The sequence below is a fragment of the Acomys russatus genome, chromosome 32 (genome assembly GCF_903995435.1).
Source record: "Acomys russatus chromosome 32, mAcoRus1.1, whole genome shotgun sequence".
Taxonomy (NCBI): domain Eukaryota; kingdom Metazoa; phylum Chordata; class Mammalia; order Rodentia; family Muridae; genus Acomys; species Acomys russatus.
Genome location: NC_067168.1, coordinates 45,233,241 through 45,259,073, shown reverse-complemented (window position 1 = coordinate 45,259,073; position 25,833 = coordinate 45,233,241). Strand labels below are relative to the sequence as shown.

The 25,833-nt window shown below is 48.0% G+C and overlaps 1 protein-coding gene across 1 annotated transcript in view; it reads left to right on the top strand.

Moving 5' to 3' along the window:
• The window catches only part of Scn11a (sodium voltage-gated channel alpha subunit 11), a 71,076-nt gene that overhangs the window by 28,809 nt on the left and 16,434 nt on the right, over nt 1-25,833 (top strand). The window contains exons 11-19 of the mRNA XM_051140166.1: nt 2,753-2,882; nt 4,343-4,581; nt 5,996-6,178; nt 10,372-10,731; nt 14,016-14,414; nt 15,967-16,080; nt 17,164-17,281; nt 18,213-18,367; nt 23,095-23,268. Coding sequence (XP_050996123.1) covers nt 2,753-2,882; nt 4,343-4,581; nt 5,996-6,178; nt 10,372-10,731; nt 14,016-14,414; nt 15,967-16,080; nt 17,164-17,281; nt 18,213-18,367; nt 23,095-23,268 — 1,872 coding nt within the window. The remainder of the gene's footprint in view (nt 1-2,752; nt 2,883-4,342; nt 4,582-5,995; nt 6,179-10,371; nt 10,732-14,015; nt 14,415-15,966; nt 16,081-17,163; nt 17,282-18,212; nt 18,368-23,094; nt 23,269-25,833) is intronic.

Sequence of the window (25,833 nt, the reverse complement as noted above, 5' to 3'; positions counted from 1 at the left end):
TTTGCTCCGTCTGCCTCTGCCTCCCTCCCGAGTGCTGGGATTAAAGGTGTGCGCCACCACTGCCCGGCTTGGAACACAATCTTAACGAGCAAGGATCTGATCACATTGATTTAGTGCTGATTTCCTGCCTTATGTTTTCTTGCTAATGGTTTATTACTTGTTCATATTTTATATTTACATTATATCAGTGGTCCTCAACCTTCCTAATGCTTCGACCCTTGAATACAGATCCTCATGGTATAGTGACCCAACCATAGAATTATTTTTATTGCTGCTTCATAACTGTAAATTTTCTACTGTTAGGAACCATCATGTAAATATCTGTGCTTTCTCATGGTCTTAGCTGACCCATATGAAAGGCTTGTTCCGCCCCTAAAGGGGTTAATACCCACAGGTTGAGAACCACTGCCTTCAAAATGAAACTCTGAACGGTTTTCTTATTTGATTTCTAAATGGCTTGTAAAGCAACAGAAATGGCTCGTGACATTAGTGACCGGCCAAGGGACTCCCAGTGAATGTGCAGTGCAGTGCAGTGGTGGCCCAGCAAGTCTCCTAAAGGAGACAAGAATGCGGAGGTGAAGAGTGATTGACAGCAACCATCAAAGCCCATCAGCTATCAAAGTCCGTCCTCAACCAGCTTGAGAAGAGGTTGTCTGTGGGTTCAGTGTGGAGCACTAAGGCCATCTGACACCCAAAGCACATTGGAGAGCTGACTCAAGACACAAGAAGAACGGTGCCTCATGAGCTGACTAAAAACTCTGAAAACCATGTCCTTCTGCACTCTCATGCTATGCAACAACAGCAGCAGACCATTTCTTTATTGGATTATGACATTTGAGGACCAGTGGATGTTAGAGAGCAACCAGTGATGACAGGTGATGACAAGGCGCTTTAAAGAGCCAAACCTGCCCCCCAAAAGAGGTCCTGGGCCCTCTTTGGTGGTCTGCTGACAGTCAGATCCTGTTTAGTCTCCTGAGGCGAAATCATTACATCTGAGGTGTGCACTCAATATAGGACGTGGGCCCAAAACCACTCTGCCTGCTGCTGCCATCGACCAATGGCAAGAGCCAAGTTCTCCACAGCACTTGGCCACACACACATCACACAACCAACCTTTCAAATGTTAAACAAATATGGCATCAAAATTCTGTCTCATTTGCCGCATTTGCCTGATCTCGCCAGCCTTCTGTCACATCTTCAAGCATCTTGACACCTTTTTGTAGGGAAAATGCTTGCACAGCCAGCAGGATGCACAAAACGCTTTCTGTGAGTCTGTGGGACCCTGATGCAGGGATTTGCACACTACGGGGATAAAGGACCTTAGCTCTCGTTGACACAAACACGTTGATTGTAATGGCTGCTGTTTTATTAATGAAGGTATGTTTGAGCCTAGTTGTAATGATTTAAAGCTCACGGTCTGAAACTGAAATTTCTTTTTCAACAAGCTAAACACACTGAAGAGAGGGAGTTGGAGGAAACTAGAGGAAACCAATTAAGACGTTGCCACGGTAACCTGAACAAGAGATGGTGGCAGTTTGCATGAGGGCTGGAACAATATGTTAACTTTTCCTGGGGAGAAGAAAACATCTCCTTACCCAGGTAGGCATCAGTGACAGACCAAAGAAAGAGTTCCACCAAGCCTAGCTTAGTGAGTCAGTGAGTTGGGTTTTTTTTTTTAATAGGCACATGGGGTCTTATGGAAAAGCCCTCCCCAGTGTGGGTGAAGGTCCACAAAAGCCATACCCCTGGAAATCCATGTGCGACTGTGGTCAGCCAGAGCCTGCTCATCCAGCAGCTGTCTACTGTGTTTCGATCCATGAAGGCTCATCAGTAAGCTGCCTCATGGGTCAGGGACTGTGCTCCTAAGCCTGACAACCTCAGCTTCGACCTTGAGACCCTTATGATGGGATAGAAGAAGAGAACCAACCCCTTCCAGTTGAACTCTGACCTCTACTCCTGTGCTGTGACACATACACATGTAAAATAAATTTAAAAAATTTTTTGTTTTAAACTTCCTGACTGGGCCTCCCTCCTGGATCTCTTAGCTTTCAAATCTCTTGCGTCTTGGGGGTTTCCTTGGCTTTACATGCTTTGCTCCTTCTTCAGGGAGAGGGTATTTGAATTTGTAGGAAACAGCTAAAAACAAAGATGAAGAGAGATGAGCCAACTCACCCACAGAAGGAGATGTCTGGCGGTCGAGTTGAACAGGGCTTGTGGCTTATTGAGTTGATGATTTGTTGAGGCAGGAAAGGACATGCTTTATGGGAGGAAAAGGCAGCCAGTTCCGTTTTGGAACAGTATGTATGTAACTTTCCGTGGGGAGACTAAAACATCTCCTCACACAGATAGGCCACCAACGACTGATCAGAGAAAGAATCCCACCAAGCCTAGGTTAGTGAGCCAGTGTTGAGGAGCCCATGGGGCATCCCAGCAAATATATGGAGAGGACCGTGTATACACAGAAGTAAGGCATGGGTGATGCTCATTAGTTAAACATGACTCTTACCATCAAAGTAGAGAGTTCTGTTTGCTCTTGGTTGAAAGTGAATAAAACAAATTTTCTGTAGGTCAGACTCTAGAAACGCACAGGTAGGAGAAGAATGAGTGATCCAAGTGTATTTCTCTGGTCTATTCCACGTGGACAAAGAAACTGAATGTTTAACATGCTGTGAGGATAGAGTGAGCCTCTCTGTGTAAGATGCTCTGCATCTTCATTTGACCTTTAGAAGGGCCACCATGCTTTCTCTTACAGCCACAACTCCTCGAGCAAACGAAACGACTGTCCCAGAACCTGCCAGTGGACCTCTTCAGTGAGAACATGGATTCCTTCCACAGGCAGAGAGCTCTGAGCGCAGTCAGCATCCTGACCATCACCATGCAGGGTAAGTTCCCACTGCAGGAGAGTGACTTCTTTATGTGTCTCTGCCCCGAGTCCCTCCAGAAGCCCTCTACAGAGGACACTCAGTGGGAACCAACCCACTGTGGCCTCCCACAAAGACAGACTCCCCTCATGTCACAGGAGCATGCAAAGAAAGTGGCTAGAGGGAAGCGGGCCTTCCTGAGAGCTCTGCTGCCCTGCCCAAGTGGGCCTCCGGTGCGGGAGTTGGCCAGAGGTCAGAAGAGACTTTAACCTGAGAGTGTAGACAGTGTCTCACAGCAGGCTAGCCAGCCTCGGGAGCTCTGAACAACAACAGCCAAGAGGGTTTGCAAGACCTTGCCAGGAAGAAGCAATCCTTCTCAAGTATAGACCCAGGAATCTGGTGTGGGCCAAAGACCATATAGAGCCTTGCTAGCTCTGATTAACAGCAAACAGTGGAGCTCCAGGAAAAGGTTATACGCTCAAGAGCATGGGAGGCTGGGAGTAGGTGGGGCCTTTGGCATGCTTGATTTATTACATGACCTTACTTGGCCTGCACTGGTCCCTGAATTGGTACCCAGCAAATCAGGGCTGCAGGCAACTAAAGGCCTGAGCTCAAGCAGCTGACAAAATACCTTTGTCTGTTGCTTTTTAAAGAAAATTTTGGTGACAAAGTAACATGACAAAAGCAAACTTAAGCAAGAAAGGAGGGAAGAATTTTGGGGGCTCACAGTTTGGGGGTACACTCTTTGATGGTGAAGCAAGAATGAGAGGCAACTGGTCACATTGTGGCTATAGTCAAGAAGGCGACAGGGATGCGGGAGGGTGGCCGGCCTGCTCACTTTCTTTTTTGTAGTCCAGCTCTCTGTCCCATGTCATGGTGCCGTCTACATTTAGGATAGGCCTTCCCACCTCCACTAGTCTGGGAATTCCCTCGCAGAAATGCCCAGAAGTTTGTTCCCTTTTGTCCTCTGGTGTTTCTGAGTCCTCTAAATTCATAGTCCACACTGACCATCACAGCACCTGACTTGCCTACCTTCTTTCCTTCTCCTAAGCCCTGGCTGTCCCCCGTGTGGCTACAACCATCACCACGGACTCTCTTAAGAAAGTAGAGCCTGTGTCTACCTCCCTGGCTGTCTCTGTCTATCTGTCCATCCGTCCGTGTCTCTCTCTCTCTCTCTCTCTCTCTCTCTCTCTCTCTCTCTGGATCATAGCCAATCAGTGTTCGCCTCTGCTTCTGTGTCTTAGATACTTTGCCACATGCTAGCTCTATGCAGAGGTCTCTTCCTCTGTACTGCTTGACTGGCCATGTATCTCTCTCTCTCTCTCTCTCTCTCTCTCTCTCTCTCTCTCTCACACACACACACACACACACACATTCCTGTGGAAAAGAGAGGAGGGGACACATGTGGACAAAGAGACATAGAGCAGCCAGTCTGGTTCAGAGCAAGCACCTCAACCATCCATCCGTTCTCTTCCTTCCAGAACAAGAAAAGAGCCAGGAACCTTGTTTCCCATGTGGGAAACAGTTGGCATCCAAGTACCTGGTGTGGGACTGCAGCCCCCAGTGGCTGTGCATTAAGAAGGTCCTGCGGACTGTGATGACAGACCCCTTTACTGAGCTGGCCATCACCATCTGCATCATAGTTAACACGGTCTTCCTGGCCATGGAACACCACAACATGGATGATGTTTTTATAACCCTACTGAAAATAGGAAACTGGGTAAGCTCAGGCTCCTGAAACATGTGAGGTATTTTGAATCATAACTGTTGAAGTGCAAGCATTTTCAGTAACATGACCCAGACTGCAATCTTGCTTCCTGTAAATGGAACGAAGGTGAAGGACAACTTTGGGTCTGAGGTTTGCTGGGGTCGCCTTTATGGTTTTCCACAGGTCTTCTAGCAAGTTAAGGCCTCTTTAGCCGTGTAGGAGAAGTCATAGTAGACAATCCTGAAAGGAACATTCTGAGTGTTGGAGAAAATTAAGAAGATGCTAATCAGGGCTGGGGTGTAGCTCAGTTGGTAGAGAGCCTGCCTAGCATGCATGAAGCTTTGGGTTCAGTCCCCAGCACTGCTATATAAATTGGCGTGGCGATGATGTCTGTGATCCCATCACTCAGAAGGTAGAGGCAGGAGGATCAGGAATTCAAAGTTATCTTCAGTCACTTAGTAAGTTCAGTGCTAGCCTGGACTACGTGAGACTTTGTCTCACAACATCCTCTTTGTCCCCAAGGGGGAAAAAACATCTCCAGAGACCCACAGCAGTGAACTCCATGGTCCTTGTTCTGAGAACACCATGTGTCATAAACCAGTGCAACTTTTGATCCATAGATAAATTCTCAGGAAAGATGAGCCAGGCTTGGCAGGTGTGTGTGTTGGGAGGGGGCATGGTCCCAAATGAGTGAGGATGGGGTGGACTTCCTGGATGCCTGTCACTATGTGTTACTGGTTCTTACTGAACAGATTGAGCCTCGATTAAATCCAAGGTAGGGAGGAAGCCGTACTTTGAACAATTGTTCACTTTCACTCACGCTTCCTGTGGGAAGCATTTTTTTTTTCTCAAGGGAAAATGGGTCTCTCATATGTCAGAAACACAAACAATTAGTGAGTGGGTGCTTTACTCTAATTAGCTAATGGATTAATGGATTGAAAATCTTACAAGAAATGGCCAATCTTCTTGTAAAGTGCAATACAATACATACTTTCTAAATTTTAAAATAAGGAAACTCCAGTTTTGTGGATTTTTCTTGGGGTGGGAGGCTAGCAAGAGAGAGCAGGAGGAATTGGGGAGGGAGTGCAGCAAGGGGGGGCAGGATGAACATGAAAAGTTATGAGGACTTAAAAAGTAAGTAATAAGATAGTTTAAAGCAGGTATCGAGTTGGAGGTGGGATCTGGGTCTCCGGCCCCCGGGCCCAGCAGTCAGCAGATGCTGCCGTTAGCGCCTCCTGGTGCCACACGGCTGTGGTAGTGCAGGCAGCAGCCTGGGCCTGTGTGCCAGGTGCCAGGACCTTAGGTTGGCCTTGACAGCGTGCCGACTTAACGACTTGTTTGTAAGGGCTGTGATTCGCTCTGGGCACCCTTAAGCAGGAGCCTCCAAAGCGAAGCTGGTTTGCGACTGTGCTTTGCCCCATTGCAGGTCTTCACTGGGATTTTTGTGGCAGAAATGTGTCTGAAGATCATAGCGCTGGATCCTTACCACTACTTTCAGCATGGCTGGAACATATTTGACAGCCTTGTTGCTCTTCTGAGTCTCGCTGATGTGCTTTACAACAACCTGTTCGATAAGAGCAATCGCTCCTTCTTGGCTTCCTTCAGAGTGGTAAGGCGCTTTCTTTTCTTTCTTTCTTTATTATTTATTTATTTATTACATTTTAAATGTACTTCTATCGTGTGCCTATGTGTGGGTGCATGTGTGCAGTCGTACACAAGCGGAGGTCAAAGGACAGCTTGCAGGAGTTGATGACGACGTCCTACCCTGCGGATGCTGGGGCTCAAATCCAAGTCAGGAAGTGCCTTTCTCCACTGAGTCATTTCACCTGTACCATTCTCCTCTTCCCCTCCTCTCCCTCCAGTCCCCTTTCTTCCTTCCTTTGACAGGGCCCTGTCCATCCTGGAACTCATTATGTAGACCAGGCTGGCTGTGAATTCCTACAGATCTCCTTGTCTTTGTCTGCCAAGTGCTGAGGTTATGGGCATGTACCACCACACCTGGCCATGGCCCTGGTGCCGCTTTCTCATTTCACTGTATAACAACATTCTGAATAGAAAAGCAGTGAGTGGGTTCAACGGATATCTCAGACTGAACCTTAATTCATCTCCCCTTAACATCAGGACAAATCTGTTGTTTAGCATCTGGTGGGTGTCCTGAGTCCCTTGTCTGGTGGGTGTCCTGAGTCCCACGTCTGGTGGGTGTCCTGGGTCCCACGTCTGGTGGGTGTCCTGGGTCCCACGTCTGGTGGGTGTCCTGGGTCCCACGTCTGGTGGGTGTCCTGGGTCCCACGTCTGGTGGGTGTCCTGGGTCCCACGTCTGGTGGGTGTCCTGGGTCCCATGTCTGGTGGGTGTCCTGGGTCCCACGTCTGGTGGGTGGCCTGGTTCCCACGTCTGGTGGGTGGCCTGGTTCCCACGTCTGGTGGGTGGCCTGGTTCCCATGTCTGATGGGTGGCCTGGTTCCCATGTCTGATAGGTGGCCTGGTTCCCATGTCTGGTGGGTGTCCTGAGTCCCATGTTTCTTGAGTCCCATGTTTCTTGAGTTGGTCCAGCAACTTCTTCTCTCCAGATAAGAACAGAGGGACCTCGAGATCAAAAGCCTCAGGGTCTTATGTTATTGCTCAGAGGCGGCTTAGAGCACGCAGGGTGAGGCCCGTGGCCTGGGCGCACCAGGTTCCTGGTCTTTCCGGAGGAGGTAGAAAATAAATTTTCCATGGAGTGTTACAGTTTAGCTCTTTTAGAATGAGATTGCTGGTATCAGAAGGCAGTGGGGACTTGGGAGCGCCACAAGGCTGTGATGATACCAGAAGCGTTACAGCTCCTTGTTTGAGCTGCTGTGGTAAGGGCGGCAGGGGAAGCAGGTGGATGTGGGAAACCTGCTGGCGGCAGGCAGGTCAGGTTGGCACAGGGTTGGCAGTGCTTTACTAGGAGTTGGGGGGAGGTCAGCACCAAGCTAGCAGCAGTGTTGGAGCTGGCTCCAGGGGCTGCAAAGGCAGTTCCACCATTGATGCCTGACCACTGGGCATCCAGCAGTGGTTCCCCCTGGAATAAATGGACGGTCCTGGTGGGGGACTGGGAAGCAACAGCCCTTGAGCATGCCAGCCAGCCTTTAAAATAAAATAAAATAAACTTTGAGCAGTGGGGACGGGTTTTGAGGGTGAATGGGTCTTATCCGATGGGGCTAAGGGTGCCAGGATACTTAATCTACATACAGTGGTACTGTATCTCATTTACATGCGGTAACATGGGGGGCAGGCTATCACAAGAAGGAGAAGGCAGCACTTAATTATCCTATGGTTGAGGTGATGACTTCTAGGTATGATTAAAGGTCACTTGCTGGAGGATAGGGTTGCCTCAAAATAGAGTGAGTACTTTAAAGAATTCCCTGTGCCTGTTGAACAAGTTCCTTATCAGGAAAGGGTCAGACCTGTAATCTTCTTTGAGGGTACTGCTTATAAAATCTGGGGCTGCCAGATCAGCTGGTGTTGAGATTATTTTTATATAACTGTGTTTGTTCTTTTAGTTTATTTCTTAACCTGGCTATCACACAATTAATTGAGACTCTTTTATATTTGTTTTTAAAGCTGTGCAACAGGGTGGTGAGCAGTTTGAGTCTGTTCTTAGCCCTCTGTTATTTTGTCTTAATCTCAGCAGACATCCCAGCAGTGCTTGTACTTTGTAGCATTTCTCCGCTGTAGCTCCTTCCTCCTGATCTTTCTACCCATGGCTGAGTCCCCTGCTTCCTCCCCTAACTCCTCTTCCTCTGGCTGGCAAGAAGTCCAGCCCTATTCTCTTCCATTGGCTGTAACCTGCTATATTGACATATCAAGGGGACAATTGAGGAGCAGAATTTACACAACATTTAGACAGGAAATCAGAATTAAACTGTACAATAACATTATGCCTACAAGGTGGAGTGGGAACCCTGCTGAGAAAAGGAAGTCCACCTTTATAGGCAGCACATAAAATGGCTATCTGGAAAAGCCAGACTTCAACCTTATCCAACAGAGTCCCACACGCAACCACCTCCCTGGGTAGCCCAGGCTGGCCTCAAATTCCCAATCTTCCCAAGGCCTAGAATCAAGATTGATTTCTTAAACAATAATCTTTAAATATCTTATGTATGTGCATGAATTCATGTCACATGTGTGCAGGTTCCTGGGGAGGCCAGACGATAACATCAGATCCCCTGGATGCCAGCCACCCACCGAGGAATACGCTCCAAGACAGAGTCATGTGCTCTTGACTGCTCAGCCATCTTCCCAACCCCAGAACAAGATATTTTCTATTTAAAAATAAAAATAAAATAAAAATAGTGAGATTGCTGAGCTAAGGTAGTGGTGCTTGCTTTGGAGCCTGATGATCAGGGTTCAGTCCTTGGGACCCACATGGTAGAAGGAGATAGCTGACTCCCGTGAATTGTGATTTTTATTTCAATCTCTCCCTCCGCCCCCCCCTCTCTCTAAAGCACTGTTCTAGTTCCATTCTGTTACTTCATTGTGATAAAACAATATGACCCTGAAGGAGAGATAACATGTTTTTTGTTTAGATCACAAGTGGGGGATGAGAAAAAGACTTGTGAAAGAGCAGGTGATGGTTATCCCTTTAAAAATCGAACCACCATTTGGGGGAGATTGGTTGCTAACCAGCTGAAAAACATCCTTGAACAAATTCTGAAAGGGGGTATAAATGTGAGCCAAAACCAAGAGGTGGGGCCTTTGGAGACTTGGGATAGTTTAGGCTGTTCATTGCTCCACTTCAAGACACTCCTAGAGAGAACCTCTTGGGGAAGGCTTCAGGGTTCAGGGCTCCGGGCTCCTGCTAAGGTTCTGGGTTTTGGTTGCTCCAGGTTCCAGCCGAAGAAATCCTGCTGAGTACTCCAGGAGAATTGTTCCTCGGAACTGATATCCTATGGTTTCATTGTTGTATTCTTTAATCTTCTTTTCCTATTGTTCAGGTTAGTCGGGTTATAAGTGAGGTACTCTCGGTTAATAAGTTCATAATAAAATATATTTGCTAAGAAAATTGAGCCTACATGACCCAGAGTAACTTGGTGAGAAAAGAGTTTGTTTGGCTTATATTTTCAGGTCATAGTTCATCACTGAGGTAGTCAGGGCAAGAACTCAGTCACAATGAAGGAATCAGAGCAGAAGGCACTGAGGCACACTACCGACTGCCTGTCATGCTCACAAACCCGTGCTCATCCAGTTTGCTTGCACAGCACACGCCCAACTGTATAGGGCTGATGCTGCCCAGAGTGGACTCATCAACCAAGACAGTCCCTCCTGGTCCTATCTCACCAGGACAACCCTTCAACTGAGACTCCCTCAGAAAACAGCTGAGGCCAACTAGGACAACCACCATATGTGGATGCCCCTCGTTCCACAAACAAATGAACAAATATACTTTTAAAAATATTTAAATAGGACCCAGACAGATGACCTAGAAGTTAGGAGCACTAACTGCTCTTCCAGAAGATTCAGGTTCAATCCCTATATGGAGGCTCATAGCTGTCTGTAACTTCAGTACCAGGGGACCTGACTCCCTCTTTCGGCCTCCAATATTGCACACATGTACACTCTTACAGGCAAAGCACCCATACAAATAAAAATTTAAAAAATGAAAACAAGATTTAAATAAGAAAATAGAATTTGAGATAGGAAGCTGGTGACTATGGCCCAGGTGAATGCGACAGGTTCTGAAAGGCCTAAACACTGTGCTTGAGGAAGGTCATTTGCTTTCTAGACGAGCTCCCTGTTTGCGTGGACATAACTTTCCTTTTTGTTTGTCATCTGTTGTCACAGCTGAGGGTCTTCAAGCTAGCCAAATCCTGGCCCACTTTAAACACTCTCATTAAGATCATCGGCCACTCGGTGGGAGCGCTTGGAAACCTGACGGTGGTCCTGACCATCGTGGTCTTCATTTTCTCCGTGGTCGGCATACAGCTTTTTGGTAATAAGTTCAACCAGACTGTCCACATTACGCAGGCGACGCAGTGCAGGCGGCGCTGGCACATGGGCGATTTTTATCACTCCTTCCTGGTGGTGTTCCGCATCCTCTGTGGGGAATGGATTGAGAACATGTGGGAGTGCATGCAGGAGATGAACGACTCCCCACTGTGCATCATTGTGTTCGTGTTGATCATGGTGATAGGAAAACTCGTGGTGAGTCAAAGTTCCGGCTGTCCTGATCATGTATATCCTCCCCGGCACCCCTCCCCCAACACCCCTGCCCCCACGTCTACCCAATTCTTTTGTTTTTCTTTTTAACCTATCAAGTCCAGTTTGGGTTGCTCATGTATTCTTGGATGTGTGATCTTCTACCGAACTGTGGTTACTTACCAGGAGCGACATTTTTAAAGGAAACAGACACTCTCTCTCAGCAGCATCAATTGCAAATATCTCCTTGTCCAGGGACTGGGACTTCATGGCTCCTTTCCTGCTCCCAGCTGGAATTTGGTCCAGCTTGGGCTTGCATGGGTCTGGGCAGGCTGTCATACGAGCTGTGAGTTCATGTGTGCACCTGCTGGGCTGTGTGCAGAAGCACAGTTTGCTCCTAAGTCTTTCCACGATGATCTGTGAGCCACAGGGCAAGGGATATGACATAGATGTCTGGATTAGGGCTGAGCACTCCACAGTCTCTTAAAAATACCTCACAAGTGAGCATTGCTATTCAAAGTATGACACAAGTGACTCTTTTAACAATCTCCTTTCTATGGGGCCGGAGAGATGGTTCACTGGTCAAGAACACTGGCTGCTTCTCCAAAGGACCGGGGTTCAATCCCCAGCACCAACATGGGAGTGCACAGATGCCTGTAACTACAGTTCCAGGGATCACAGCTGTCTGTAACTCCACTTCCAGGGAACCTGATGCCCTCTTCTGGACACCTCAGGCACTAAGTAAGCACATGGTGAACAAACATAAGCGCAGCAAAACACTCATACACATACAAATGAAACTGAAAAAAAAATCCTTTTGATTTCGACCTGAGGAAGGTATAGGCATGAGACAAAACCTCTTTAATGCATGGGACATGTGTTATTGTATAGTTTACTGGCTGTGCCTGTGACCAGTCTGTCCCTGATGCTTGTTGTAAGAAAATCATGTTCTCTTGGTCAGTGATTGGCTAAGACAGTGGTCTTCAACCTTCCTAATGCTGCAACCCTTTAACACAGTTCTTCATGTTGTGGATAACCCCAACTGTAAAATTATTTCGTTGCCACTTCGTAACCATATTTTTGATACTGTTATGAATAGTAATGTCTGATATGCAACGACCCATAGGTTGAGAGCCACTGGGCTAAGGGAAGGCCACATGACTTGATTTGGTGGATAAGATACAAAGAGATGTCCACTGGGGGGATCACAGGAAGGACTTTTCATTCTTAAAAATATGCACAAGAGGGCTCGGGAAAAGAGCCACATAAGAAAGTTCTCGATGTACAAACACGAGTGCCTAAACTCCAATGCACAATGAATGTGAGCAAAGAGCCTGGTGTGGTGGCTGGCACTTATGCACCAGGGCTGTGGGAACGTGGAGTCAGGCGACCTCCGAGACTTGCTAGTTTGTCTACCTGGTGAGCTGCAGGCAGTGAGAGACGCTGTCTCAAAAAATCAAAGCCACAGGAACAAAATCTGAGTTTACACAAGCACTCCCAACAACACACGCATGCAGGTACACACGTACACAGACACAGAGAGAAAGGGAGAGGGAGGGGGAGGGAGGAGAGGGGAGGGAGGGAGGAAAGGAGAGGGAGAGGTGGGGGGAGATGGTCCTTTACTTCCTCTGGGTCTTTTCATGACCGTAATTCCTAGAGGAGCCATACACATTCTGTAACGATGTGAACGAATCTGTCCGCAGGTTATAATAGCCCCTGCTCTTTCTTCATGCACCCTGTACTGTTGAGTTTCCTTATTGTGTAAGGCAGCCTGTGTCTTGTCCTTCACTGACTAGATGCAATACTGGTGAAGATACTGAGATATAAAGATGCATAGCATCCTTGGCTTGGGAGCTTCAGAATCAAGTAGGGGTCATGGGGCAGATGTGAGTAACGGTCTACACAGATAACTTTATCCTAAGTGCCGAATAAATCGTCTGCAGAGCTGGTGAGTGTCACTAATGGGAGTTGGAAGAGAGCCCTGATTAAGGGTCTATGGACGGCTGTGGTACGTGAGAAGGCCACTGGAAATGCAGGGAGGGCTTGATGTACAGAGGAAAACTTGAGCAAAGGTCCAGGGAGAGGAATTCTGCTGGCAAAGCTGAAGATCTGTGGCTAGGGCCATTCATAGCCTCAAAGCACCTCCTGACAGAGGGCAGCCCACAACCACCTGCAGCTCCAGGTGCAGGCGATCCTGTGCCTTCTTCTGGGCTCTGTGAGCACCTGTGTACACTTTACATGCACACACAAACACACCAACAGGGGAGTGAAAACAATAAATATTAAATTAAAAATCAATTAGTGTACAAAACATAATTAATTGAATTGCGATGTTTACCATGTGGATGCGGTGTGTCATTGGAGTGTGTATGCAGGTTCATATGTGTGTGGGCACCTGTATGTGTGGGCACCTGTATGTGTGGGCACACATTGTATGACTGGGTGTCCGTGTTGGGGGGAGGTATGTAGAGGCCCTAAGGTCATGTCAGAAATCGTTTTTGCCCACTCTTCCATCTTGTTCTTTGAGGCAGGATCCTCTCAGTCAGTCCCAGAGCTCACAGAGGTGGCTGCTCTGGCTAGACAGTTTGCTCCAGAGGTTTCCCAGCCCTGCCTCTGCGGCTGGAGTCTCAGCTGGGTTTCCATGCCCACTTGGCATTCGTGTGGGTCCTTGTGACTTGAACTCTAACTGCTGAGCTGCCTTCCAACCCCGCCCCCCACAATTTGCTTCTGTTGACCTCTTTTCCAGCTCTTGCCCTTCCCCCCCCTTCCTGGTGTATCCTTCCACCCCCACTGGGACCCTTTCTGCTTCCATGTAACATGTATCCTATCATACAACTTAATTTATTTATTTATTTATTTGTTCCGAGACAGGGTTTCTCTGTGTAGCCTTGACTGTCCTGGACTTGTTTTGTAGACCAGGCTGGCCTACAACTTTCTTTTTTAAATCTCCATTTTTCTCCACCTTGCAGTTTCCTTTCTATTTCATGCCCGATACCTACACTCACACCCACATACACATGTGTCTACAAAGCCTTAAAAGTGGACCTGCATATGAGAGAGAACGCTTGACCATTCTGAGTCTGGGTTCTCTCGGTAGGGTAATTCCCGGAGATGCCCCATCCTGTGCTTTCCTTCTGAAACTAACACTTCATCTTGTCACCTACTGTGTAGCTTTCTTGGGAGAGAGAAGGGAGTCTCATTTGACTGGAATTGAGCCTTGAGGGAAAAGGTTGTTCTAGGAGCTCGAAGCACCTCTTCCTTTGCTAACTGTCCCCTGTTCCCCACCTCAGGTGCTTAACCTCTTCATTGCCTTGCTGCTCAATTCCTTCAGCAATGAGGAGAAAGACGGGAGCCAAGAAGGAGGCACCAGGAAAACCAAAGTGCAGCAGGCCCTGGATCGCTTCCACCGGGCCTTTTCCCTCTTGCTTCGCGCTCTTCGGAATTTTTGTTGCAAGAAACGCGGGAGGCACAACCCCCCGAAGCCGAAAGGGACCATGGGAAGCTTTGCTGGTGAAAGCAAAGACATGATTCTTCTGGACGCGCGACCCTGGAAGGAGTTTGACGCGCAAACGACCTTGGACACCGGGCAGGCCTGGGCTCCGATGGCCCCACTTGCAGAGGAAGAAGATGACACCGAGTGGTGTGAGCTCACTACCCAGCCCGTCTCACAGCTTAGCACTGGGGTTCAGGTATGGAAGGTCCGCATGTCAGATTAGACGTGGTTGAAACACACAGTCCTCGCAGGGCTCACGGCACTCGTCACTGTCATGTTCTAAGTATTGTTCAGGGACACACGGTTATAAGATGTATACGCTCTCTGACACATCAGGCTAATCCCGGGGTAGGTTTCAGATGAGTGCTGTGTTTGCAACATGATATGAAATGTCAGAAAATCCCCCAGAGTAGCCAGCAGCTTGGACTTTAGTTGATCGGATGTGGTCAAGTTCATAACCGGGATTAGCCGTCACACACCGTTTTTAGGTGTCCCCGAAGGTCATCACACCAAGCTTTCCATTTTAATGAAGTGGTGTTCTTGTATTGTCCTTTGTGCTTTTTTTATTTCCTATGTGTCTTAGTCCTCTGTTGCTGTGATACAATGCTCTGACCAAAGCAACTTAAAGGAGAAGGTTTATCTTAACTCACAGTTCAAGGTGTAGCCCACCACGGCGGGGTGGACAAGGCCGCAGGAGCTTGAAGCGGCAGCTCACATCACACCCACAGTCAGGATACAGAGAGGGATGCGTGCAGCTGCTGCTCAGCTGCCGTCTCCACTTGCACAGCCCGGGGTCCCAGCCAGGGAGTGGCACTGCCCACAACGGGCCATCTCTCATGCAATGAGCACAATCAGGGTGACCCCACATACATGCCCAGAGGCCACATCCCCGGCAACTCTTGACTCTGTCAAGATGACACCGTTCTGACTTGCTAGGAAAATCTCTGCAGAAAAAGGATAAAAATTACTTTTCATTTTTCTTACTCTTTGTCTATCAGGTAGTAGTGAATGTTACTTTTTACTAACTTGTGGCAATACATGCCAGTTTTGTTTAAGTGACTTATTAGTTAGCTATTGAGTTGAGTGGGCGTGTTTTAAAATACATTAAATCTTCATATTGCTGCTGGGTGGTAGCTCTGAGAGTAAACAAGCAAACAAACAAACAAAACAGAAATTCCAGGCGTGGTGGCACACTCCTCTAATCCCAGCACTAGGGAAGCAGAGGCAGTTGAATATCTCTGAGTTTGAGGCCAGCCTGATCTACAAATCAAGTCCAGAAACAGCCAAGGTTACACTGAGAAACCCCATCTCAAAAACAAAACAAATCAAGCAAAACCAGGTATGGTGGTAAGTGCCTGACTTTTGGGCACCGGGAAGATGGGGCCACTTGCAGCCCAGACTGTCTAGCCGATTGGAGAGCTCTGGGTTCAGTGAGAGACTCTATCTCAAAAATAAGGTGGTAAAACAATTCAGAAAGACATCAGGCCTCTACATGATCTCTCTCTCTCTCTCTCTCTCTCTCTCTCTCTCTCTCTCTCTCAGGGATAGTTATCTCTGAGTTGGTCAGATAGGGTGAGTTTCAATACTGGAACCACACTGCTTTACGATGCATTCCTGTTTCTGTTTCATTCAGTAGTTTTCTCAGTATATTTCCATGTTGAGTTTTTCAGAACAGACTTCAACTTTGCTTCATGTCAAATGAACTGGCCAGAGAAATATTAACTCCACTCTGGGTTTCTGTGTGTCAGACCTGTGATCTCCCTCTGGAAACCAAGCAGCCCCCCAGCCCAGATGGCCAATGTGTGGAAATTGAAGTGTTTTCTGAAGAAGACCCGAACTTAACCATTCAGAGTGCTCGAAAGGTAACATTCCCAGGGTGTCCTGAGGAGGAGCATGTGACTGCTCCACACAGTGTCCCCAGAATAGCCTTGTGGAACAATTATCAGATTGAATGAAGAAATGATTTCCAGAGTTGAGTCACAAGCAAATGTGTAAGTCAGTGTCTTTCAGTTTTGCTACATTGATAATTGGGATAAGACAAATGATCACTGTGGTGAGGTTTCCTGCGAATTTTAGAATGCCTACTAGTAACCCCTGGCCTCCATTCATAGATATCGGGAGTGTCCTGCAGCTGTGATGATTTAAAATGTCCCTAGTTAGGGGGAGAAGAACCAATGGGTAGGTTGCTTGCCTTGCATGCATAAAGACCTGAGTTTGATCTCCAGAGACCACAAGAAAAAGCCAGGAATGGTGGGGGATGCTTATAATTTCAGTGGTGGGGTGGGGCGGGGGAGGAGAAGTAGAAAGCTCCCTGGGGCTCCATAGTTAACTAGACTGGCCCACTTGGAGACCACCAAGTAATGAGAGACCCTGTTCCCAAAAAACACCCAAGATGGTCAGATCCTCAGGAATAGCACCTAAGAATGTGTTCTGGGCTGAGCGCACGTGCACATACACACACCACATGCATATGCACACACATGGACACACAGGCACATATACACACTTGCACACAGGCACACAGGCATGCATACACACCCTTATTTTATTTTATTTTTTTTAAGTCTGTAGACATTGCTGAAATGTCTCTACAGGGTTAAGTCAGACAGAGTCACTGACCAAACCTACTATTCTATAACTTGGGATAGCTGAAAATTAGTCTTAGTGGAGCATTTTTCTTATTGCTGCCCCTCTAATTGGCAGCCTATTAGGGTTATGATTTACACGGGGGACGGGCTGAGCTAGTGTGCGCATGTAAACCTGGCTGCTCCTTAGCGATGGAGATGGGATAATTCTTCCTGGAGTGGGGCTGGTAGAGAACTTAAAAGCCCCAACAAGAGAGATGTGTTGTTAACATCCTTACATCCAGAAGCCTCCACTAGTGGGTTTTGGCCTGACCACCTTGGTGGCTGATGCTCCTCCCTTCCCTCTGTTCTCACATGCAGAAGTCTGATGCTGTAAGCGTGCTCTCAGAATGCAGCACGATTGACCTGAACGATATCTTTAGAAATTTACAGAAGACTGTTCCTCACAAGAAGCAACCAGATAGATGCTTGCCCAAAAGTAAGTGGTCATACGCTTGCACATGGCTCAAGGAACCTTTGGGTGGGATTTGTGTTCTCTGTGGCCTGTGGTTTGGGCGGGTGCCTCACTTCTACCACTGCTCTTAATTAGATTACTGGATTCTGGTGGACAGATTTTTTTTAAAAAGAGACTGTTGGTTTAGGCATGCTCCACTCACACAACCCAACAGAGCAAGTATCTGAACAGCCATCCTGGGGAACTTGCTGGGCCAACATGTCAGCCACTCTGTAGAGTCCCTGGGACAGCCACTGTCAGAAATGAAGGAAAGTGAGGGTCAAAGGGCAGTGTCCTCTGTGGTGTGCCTGTGTTGAGAGCAAAGGCAGCTTGTAAACCTCTTTACAATTGATCAAGTTCTTCCATGTGTGGCTTGAGTCCACAAAACCTTGGGAATACTTCATTTCTGGGCACTGTGCATTATGTTACATACCTTCCCTGCTCCCCCGCCCCCAGTTTTGGCGTAACTAGTAACCATAGGTCATTGAAGGCAAACGGTGGTAAACAGACCCCCATATTATTTGACATGGGGTGGGTGTCTCTGCTGCAGCTGATGGCTTTGCTCATGTGAGTGGCATCAGTGAGGGGACAGCAGGTCTATCTTGAGCTTAACCGAGCAAGCTGGCTGTGTGGCACATGGCTCACTGTCCTGTGAGAACCAATGGGCAGACCTGAAGATGTCTCCTCTAAGCAGATGGTGCAGGGGGGCAAATGGAAACAGGGTGCAGGGGGGCAAGGCTCAGAGTTGGCACGCTGTGGCTTCACCTCGTCCTGTTGGCCACCATAGTGGAGTCCAGATTCCAGGCTTTGGAAAGGGACCATCTCTGTGGGAGAAGCTGAGGTCCACAGGCAAAGGACATCAGGTGACCAGTGTGATTCAATCCTGACATTAACGCTAACCAATGATTCCTTTCAGGCCTCACTTGTCACTTCCTATGCTACAAAACACACAAGAGGAAGTCCCCCTGGGTCGTGTGGTGGAACCTTCGGAAAACATGCTACCAAATCGTGAAGCACAGCTGGTTTGAGAGCTTTATAATCTTTGTCATCCTGCTGAGCAGCGGAGCACTGGTAAAAGATGCTCTTGGGGAGGAGACTGGGGCAGGGGCACTGCATCGTGACTGTCACTGTGGGGGAAGGCAGCGAAGAAAGGTCTTCACTGATGACTTCTCACTGAGCCAGGTTTACACAGTGTCTAGAGTCAGACTCCCAATCTGAAGATGCTTCCCTAGCCGAGGAGCTAGCTCAGGCCAGACCTTAAAAGTACCTTCCAAGGTCTAGCCTTGAACATCTCCACTGCATCCACATAGTTTCTTCTCAGACAGTTCCTCCTCTCACCTTCCGTGGAGACCATGGTGTTGCTCTGACAAGATATTAGGGGACAGGTCAGGCTATAACCAGCTGCTCTAAGGTTTCCCATCACGTGTGGCCCCTTAAGAGATGAGGAGACACTGCTCTGTTCATGGTTCTGCCTGGTCCAGGTGCTGTGCACATCCCACTGAAGCGAACAAGGAACCGAGTCTGTCTGCCTTCAGGTCAGGGTCCCCAATGCCTTTCTGCCCCCTCTTCACTCCTTGCAGCCTCTCCCGTCCTCTCTCCAGCTTCTCTTGTCACTTCCGTACTTCCCCTTTTCTTGACACCCCCTCTTCCTCAGTTTCCTGTCCCCCTCCCTCCATTTCTCTTGTGTCTGCCCTTAGAACGGCTCAAATATGAAACTAAACTTTCACTGTTTTTCATGCTAAGTGAACAAAATCTTCCTTGGTTTGGAGTGACAGATCACTTCACAGTTCATTTGTAGCAAACATGGATGCTCTACATACAACAATAGAGGTTATTCCTCAAACAGAAATGCAGGTTTCTCTAGAGCCATCCTGGGACACCCACCCCCAGCCCCCACCCCCGATGGACTTTGGTTGTGAGTCGTTGGTAATTGCGTCTCCATGCTTGTGTGTCGTGAAAACCCTTATTTGAAAAAAATGGTGCCAAGCAGCAGAAAGGCAGTGGTGCAGTCAGAAGGCCATAGGCGCATGCCCTGTGGTGTCAGGGAAAGAAGACACCAGCAGAAACCTACCAGCAGGCAGCCCTGCAGATCTAGGCTGGGTGGAGCAGTTCAGAACGTGCCCAGTAGAGGGCGCCAGAGGTAAGACCCAGCCAACCTCATAGTGTACATGCTTGGGTAGAGATGGAAATAAGAAAAACCCAATCCATCACCGCTGCCTACAGCCTAAGGACCAACATCATCAACATCCCTGGAAAGCTTGGTCTAAAAGCTGAGTCCTGAGCCCGTTCCAAACCCCTGGATCAGAGTCTACTTCGTGATAAGTTCCCAAGCTGACGGCAGCTTGTTAGACTCCAAGAAGGTCAGTCCAAACAAACACAACGTTAGCAAGAACCTCTTATTAGAAATGGGCCCAGGTATCACATCGGAGCCTTCGAAACTCAGCTGCATGCCTCAGATCTGCTTAGCCAGCTTGTGGTTACACTTTCAAAAGAGAAAGCGAGACTGTACTGCTGTCCAGATTGGCCCGTCCTCTCCAGACTGTTACTGTAGACAAGCGAGTGCCTTGGCCTCCAGGAGCGTGGAGTCTAGATGGGAAGACGGACACAACGATTGTGCACTATGGTTGTGAGTGATGGGCTTGGAGCAGCAGAGAGCGGGGACTAGCACTCTAGCCAGCCTTGTGGGAACAGGGTACTTTCCATAGAGTGTGCACAAGTTCCCAAGGCTGAGCAGGAAGCAAGAGGGTAGAGAAGAGACGAAGAGCTGTGTTAGCCACTTTTCACCTTTTTCTGATCTAAGCCACGATGCAAACAACTTAGGAAGGATGTGTTTTAGTGCAGTCCACGGTGCAGCCCTTCGTGTGAGGAAGGCTTGATGGTAGGAACAGCTCTCTGCTATGGTAGCAGGGGCATGATGCTGGCCACAACCTCAGGGACCGGAAAGCAGGAAAAATGACAGAAGGAAGTGGGACCACCCCATAAACCTGTAGGCTCAGGGTTATAGGTGCTACACTTTCTTTCAAGTTCACCCTAACCTCCCCAAGGTTCCATAACCACCCCCCAAACAATACAAAACAAAAAACAAAACAAAACAAAAAAGCCCAGCCCCAGACCAGCTGGAAGCCAGTTGTTCAAATACAAGGGCCTATGAGAGACGTTTAACTTCAAACAATTCTAGAACTTTTTTTCTAGTCAAAACTCACTTTGGTAGGAAGTGAGTTGGTTGGATTTTTGTGGACTCTTTTTCCTTAGGATGTGGCCCTACTTTGTACCTACGGCGGGACTGACTTTCTGCCCCTTTTCAGTGTTTGCTTATTTGTATTTGGCAGGGTTATTGCCAAGCCCTCTTCTGTCATCTCTTTTATTCTTACTATGTGAAGGCTGAAATGATAGACAATACCCTAGCTCTACAGACCTGGCAGAAACACGCACACACACATGCATGCACACACACACACAACACATGCACACACACGCACGTGTGTACACACACACATATACACACACATGCACACATGCACACACGCGCATGTGCACACACACACGCATGCACACACACATGCACACATGCACACAGTGCACGCACACACATAGGCACACACATACACACATGCACACACGCGCGCACGTGCACGCACACACATATACACACACATGCACACACGCGTATGTGCACACACACGCATGCACACACACATACACACATGCACACACGTGCACACGTGCATGCACACACATACACACACATACATGCACACATGCACACACACATACACACATGCACACACACGCACATGTGCACGCACACACACACATACACATGCGTGCGTGTGCGCATGCACCCACAGCACCTGAGGGAAATGTTTGCATGAAGCATGGAAAATGGTCAGAGCATCAGGTCTCATTTCCATAGTCACACTTCATGGGATGTTTGAGTGTCCAAGAAATTTGCACCGGGAGCTTTGGTTCAGAGCCTCTCAATTTCAGTGTGTCACAAAACAGTTACAAAATGATATTATCTATACAGCATGTGTGTGTGTGTGTGTGTGTGTGTGTGTGTGTTTTGTGTGTCTGCATGTGTGTGTGTGTTTTGTGTGTCTGCATGTGTATGTCTATATTTGTGTGTATATACATGAGTATGTGTCTGTATCTGTGTCTGTGTATCTGTACGTGTGTGTTTGTGTCTGTGTATATGTATGTATCTCTCTTTCTCTATGTGTGTGTCTATATCTGTGTCTGTGTGTCTGGAATGTGTATCTGTGTGTTTGTATCTCTGTGTCTCTCTCTGTGTCTGTGTGTATGCCCCTCTTTCTCTTTCTCTCTCTCTGTCTCTCTCTGTGTTTCTGTATGTCTGTGTGTGTGTCTGTGCATCTCTGTGTGTGTGTGTCTGTGCGTCTCTCTCTGTCTCTGTGTGTGTGTGTCTGTGCGTCTCTCTCTGTCTCTGTGTGTGTGTCTGTATCTATGTCTGCTTGTCTCTCCTCTCTCTCTCTCTCTCTCTCTGTGTCTGTCTGTCTGTCTCTTTGTGTGTGTGTGTGTGTGTGTGTGTGTAAAATGGCTGAGGCTGTTAGTCATGGAGATGGTGGACTCTGGGCCTGCTGAGCTGTAGAGTGTAGAATTAGGAAAGCAATGGGAAGGCACTGGGTACAGACGTGAAGATGACCGAGAGGGTAAAGTGGCGGCCTAGGCCACGGGTATTCCTAGGAAAATTGAAAAGATACATTGGGCAAGAGTTGGAAGGATTAGGAAGCCCAGAACATGACCTGGCAGTCTCTGATGTAGGAAGGCGCCCTTCTCTTTAGAGGAGCATTAGTCACTTTCTTATTGCTGTGGGAATACCCAACAGAAGCAGCCTGAGGGAATGTTCTGGTCGCATTTCTGCTGCTATGACGAAAGTGCCATGGCAAAAGCAACTTTAAAGAGAACAGATTTATTCAGCTTATAATTCCAGGTTACAATCCATCATTGTGGAGACGTCAAAGCAGGAGCTTGAGGCAGCTAGTAGGCCCACAGACCACAAACCGAGTAGGCTACAGTAGAGAGAAACGAATGCATCCATACTTACTTAGCACCAACTCAAGGATCCCCTCCCTGCCTAGGATGTGTGCAGTCCACAGTGGGCTAGCTCCTTCCACACTAACTGTAGTCACGATTGTTTCTCATAGACACGTTCGTGGGCCACTCTGATCTACACAGTCCATCATGGATGCTCCTCCCAGGCGATTCGAGACTGTGCCATGACATCTATAATTAACCACCACAGAGAGTCGGCTTTATTTGGGCTCACACTCTGAGCATACAGTTGTCATGGCAACAGGAGCACCAGGCAGCTGGTCACATCGCAGCCACGGTCAGGAAGCAGAGAGAGATAACAGTGGCCCTCAGTGTGATTTTCCTTTGTGATTTAGTTTGAGATCGCAGCCCATGCGCTGGAGGCACCATAGGTCTTCCCGCCTCAGTTTACCCAGCCTATAAGCTCTCTCATAGATGTGCCCAGAGGTGTGTCATATGGGTGATTCTAGACTTGGTAACTTGGCCACATCCACCATCATTGGGGGCCAGTGAGGAGAGACTAAGAGATCCCTGGAGTAACAGAAGTATGGACACAGAATTTTCCATCTTCCTTTAGTCAAGACCTCCACTATTTTATTGGAAAAGGCCTGTCTTAATCTTCCTATAGCAAAGCTTTGTCATTAGGATGCTGCTAGCTTTTATTCATATACGATATAAAGCGTCAAAGTCATCATCAACGAGGCCCTGCAAACACTCAACCTGGCCTGTGTTGTGCTTCATTCTTTCAGATATTTGAAGATGTCAATCTCTCCAAGCGGTGCCAAGTTGAGCGATTACTAAGGTGTACTGATAAAATCTTCACGTTCATTTTCATCCTGGAGATGATTCTCAAGTGGGTGGCCTTTGGGTTCCGGAAGTATTTCACCAGTGTCTGGTGCTGGCTCGATTTCCTCATTGTGATTGTGAGTTGCCTGACTCTGTGCCCTGTTGGGTGGGGCAGGGATTAGAGAGAGGGCTGCCGCTCCTGTGGTCCTCATAAGAGCGCCCCTCGAAGTAGTCCTGTGCCCAGTTACAGTGCCTACTGCCAACTGTCATCTGTTCGCCTGTGGTCCAGCCCTCCTGAGCCCTGCCTCTCACAGTTGCCTTTCAGCAACACGCTGCCCCAACTGTCTCTATGATGACCTCCACCTCTATCTCTGAACCAGGCTTATGTCTGGTGATGACCTGGAGGAACTTTGGGCATCCTCTATTTTTTCCCTCTTTCCTTCCAACTTATTTTTTCTTCTTTTCCAATTTCGTATGTGTGTGGTGTCCATGTGTGTGTGCATGTTATTTGTATGCATATACATGTGCTTGCATGTGGAAGCCAGAGATTGATGTCAGGAGCCATGCACATGCTCTTTCTTATTCATCCAGGCAGGGCCTCTCAATCAAACCCAGAGCTCATTGATGTGGCTACTCTGCCTAGCCAGCTTGCTCTGGGATCCCTTGCTTCTGCCTTCTGGGGCTGGGAATCGTTTTACGTGAGACCCTGAACCTCATGCTTTCTGGGAAGCACTGTAAACACCGAGCCACCTCCAGCCCGCCTCTGGCCTCACCTCCAACTTCTCATTTCTGCTTTTTAAAGACTTCTCAAAGCCGTCTAGAGGTCAGATCGTTAGGTGGATCCTGATGCGGGTGTGCAGGACGTTGGGGAAGAAAGTTCACATCTGTTCTCCCATCCCGTACACACTACAGTTCTTGGGGGTTCAGCGGCATGGCATGGCATCTGTCCCATTACAGCTACAAAGGATCCCGCAGCTCGGGTTCACAGCCTGCTTCAGGACACAGACCACACTAGCGATGCTGGGCTTCGCACCTCCGGGGCTGCTGTGCTAACCGTTAGTGATAGCAATGGTGGACCGCCTTCTGGTGTCTTCTCTGCACTCATGCTCCTTTAACTTCCGGGGGAGAAACAGCTCTTGTCTTACTCACCCCAGATGGGCACCCCAGATATTCTAGAGAACGCTTTCTAAGTCCACCTCGGAGACCAATGAGTCATTGGGCTTTCTTACCGACTGTGCGCGACCCGGAACAGCTGCATCATTGCACAGCCCCGCCCCTCCATAGCAAGGTGTCAATCAACCTGGTCTGGTGGAAAGAATGCGCCTGCGCAAGCCATGCACTGCTTGGCCTTGCTGAGCTATTCTCGTCCACTGAATACAGAGAAAATGAAAGTCCCTCCCACAAAGAGTGACTATGACGAGTAGAAGAAAGGAAACTTGGTACAGGTGGCAGAAAGTGTAGGTCTTGGGAGTTTCTTTTACCCCTAGACATAACAAGATGCCATCTTGGGCTTTGTGCCCGGTAGCCATGGCAACTAGAGCAGACAACTATAGTGCTATCTAGGTCTATGGGATGGAGCTATGGGATGGGACACTCCCTGGAGGGTGGAAGAAGGAGACCTGAGACCCTCCTCCTCCTCCCAGCACAAGTGGTCTTAGGAGACAATAGAGTATATAGGGAGTGGAAGGTTGATTGACACCTTCCTATAGAGGGGCGGGGCTTTGCAGTGATGCCGCTGTTTCGAATCACGCACAGTCAGTAAGAAAGCCCATGTAACTGCGGCTTGCTTACAGTTTCAGAGGCTGAGTCCTTTATTATCATGGTGGGGAACATGGCAGCTGACACCATACTGGGCAGGCATGGTGCTGGAGATGTAGCTGAGAGCTACATCCTGATCTTAAGGGAGAGAGAGCAAGACTGGGTCTGGCATGGGCTTTTGAAGCCTCATAGCCCACCCCAGTGACACACTTCCTCCAACAAGGCCACACCTTCTAACCCTTCTGATCCTATCAAACAGTTCCTCTACTGGCAACTAAGCATATGAGCCTATGGCGCCATTCTTATAAAACCACCAAGATGACATACAATTCGATCAAAATTACATCTGCAGGTTGTTCTCTGACCTCCCTAGCTCCACACACTGCCCTGACAGGATAAATAAATAAATGGGGAAAATTTAAGAGGCCATATAAAGATCTTTATTAAAAGAGGGGGTTGGAAAAACACAAACTACAAATACAAATATGTGTAAGTCCAACACCGTTAAAACGGACAACTTCTGTCTTCTACTCAGCAATGTTAAATTATAATTAAAGACAAATTAGACCCCAGGACTTAGTGCTGTGCACATGACAGGCATTAATATGTATTCATAACATATAAAACATCATACAGATCACAGGGAAGTGAGGCTAAATCTGAGAGAGTGAGCCAAGAACTCAGACAGGAGAGGCGGGAGAAACCCAGGGGCCGACGTGAGTAATTACCAACCCTCATGAGTCAGTGCCAGACACATTTGAAGCCGAGGGTCTGCCTAATCACTGACAACCACTTTTACAGGGAAGTGAGAGCTGTGTTGGAAGAGTGTTGGAAATTAAAGTCTCTAATCACTGCTAACAGTTTAATTGGGATAGCCATTGTAGGGAAAGTTTTGCGCTACCTGGATAAAATTACAAGTAGTGCCAGTTTACAGTCCAGACACA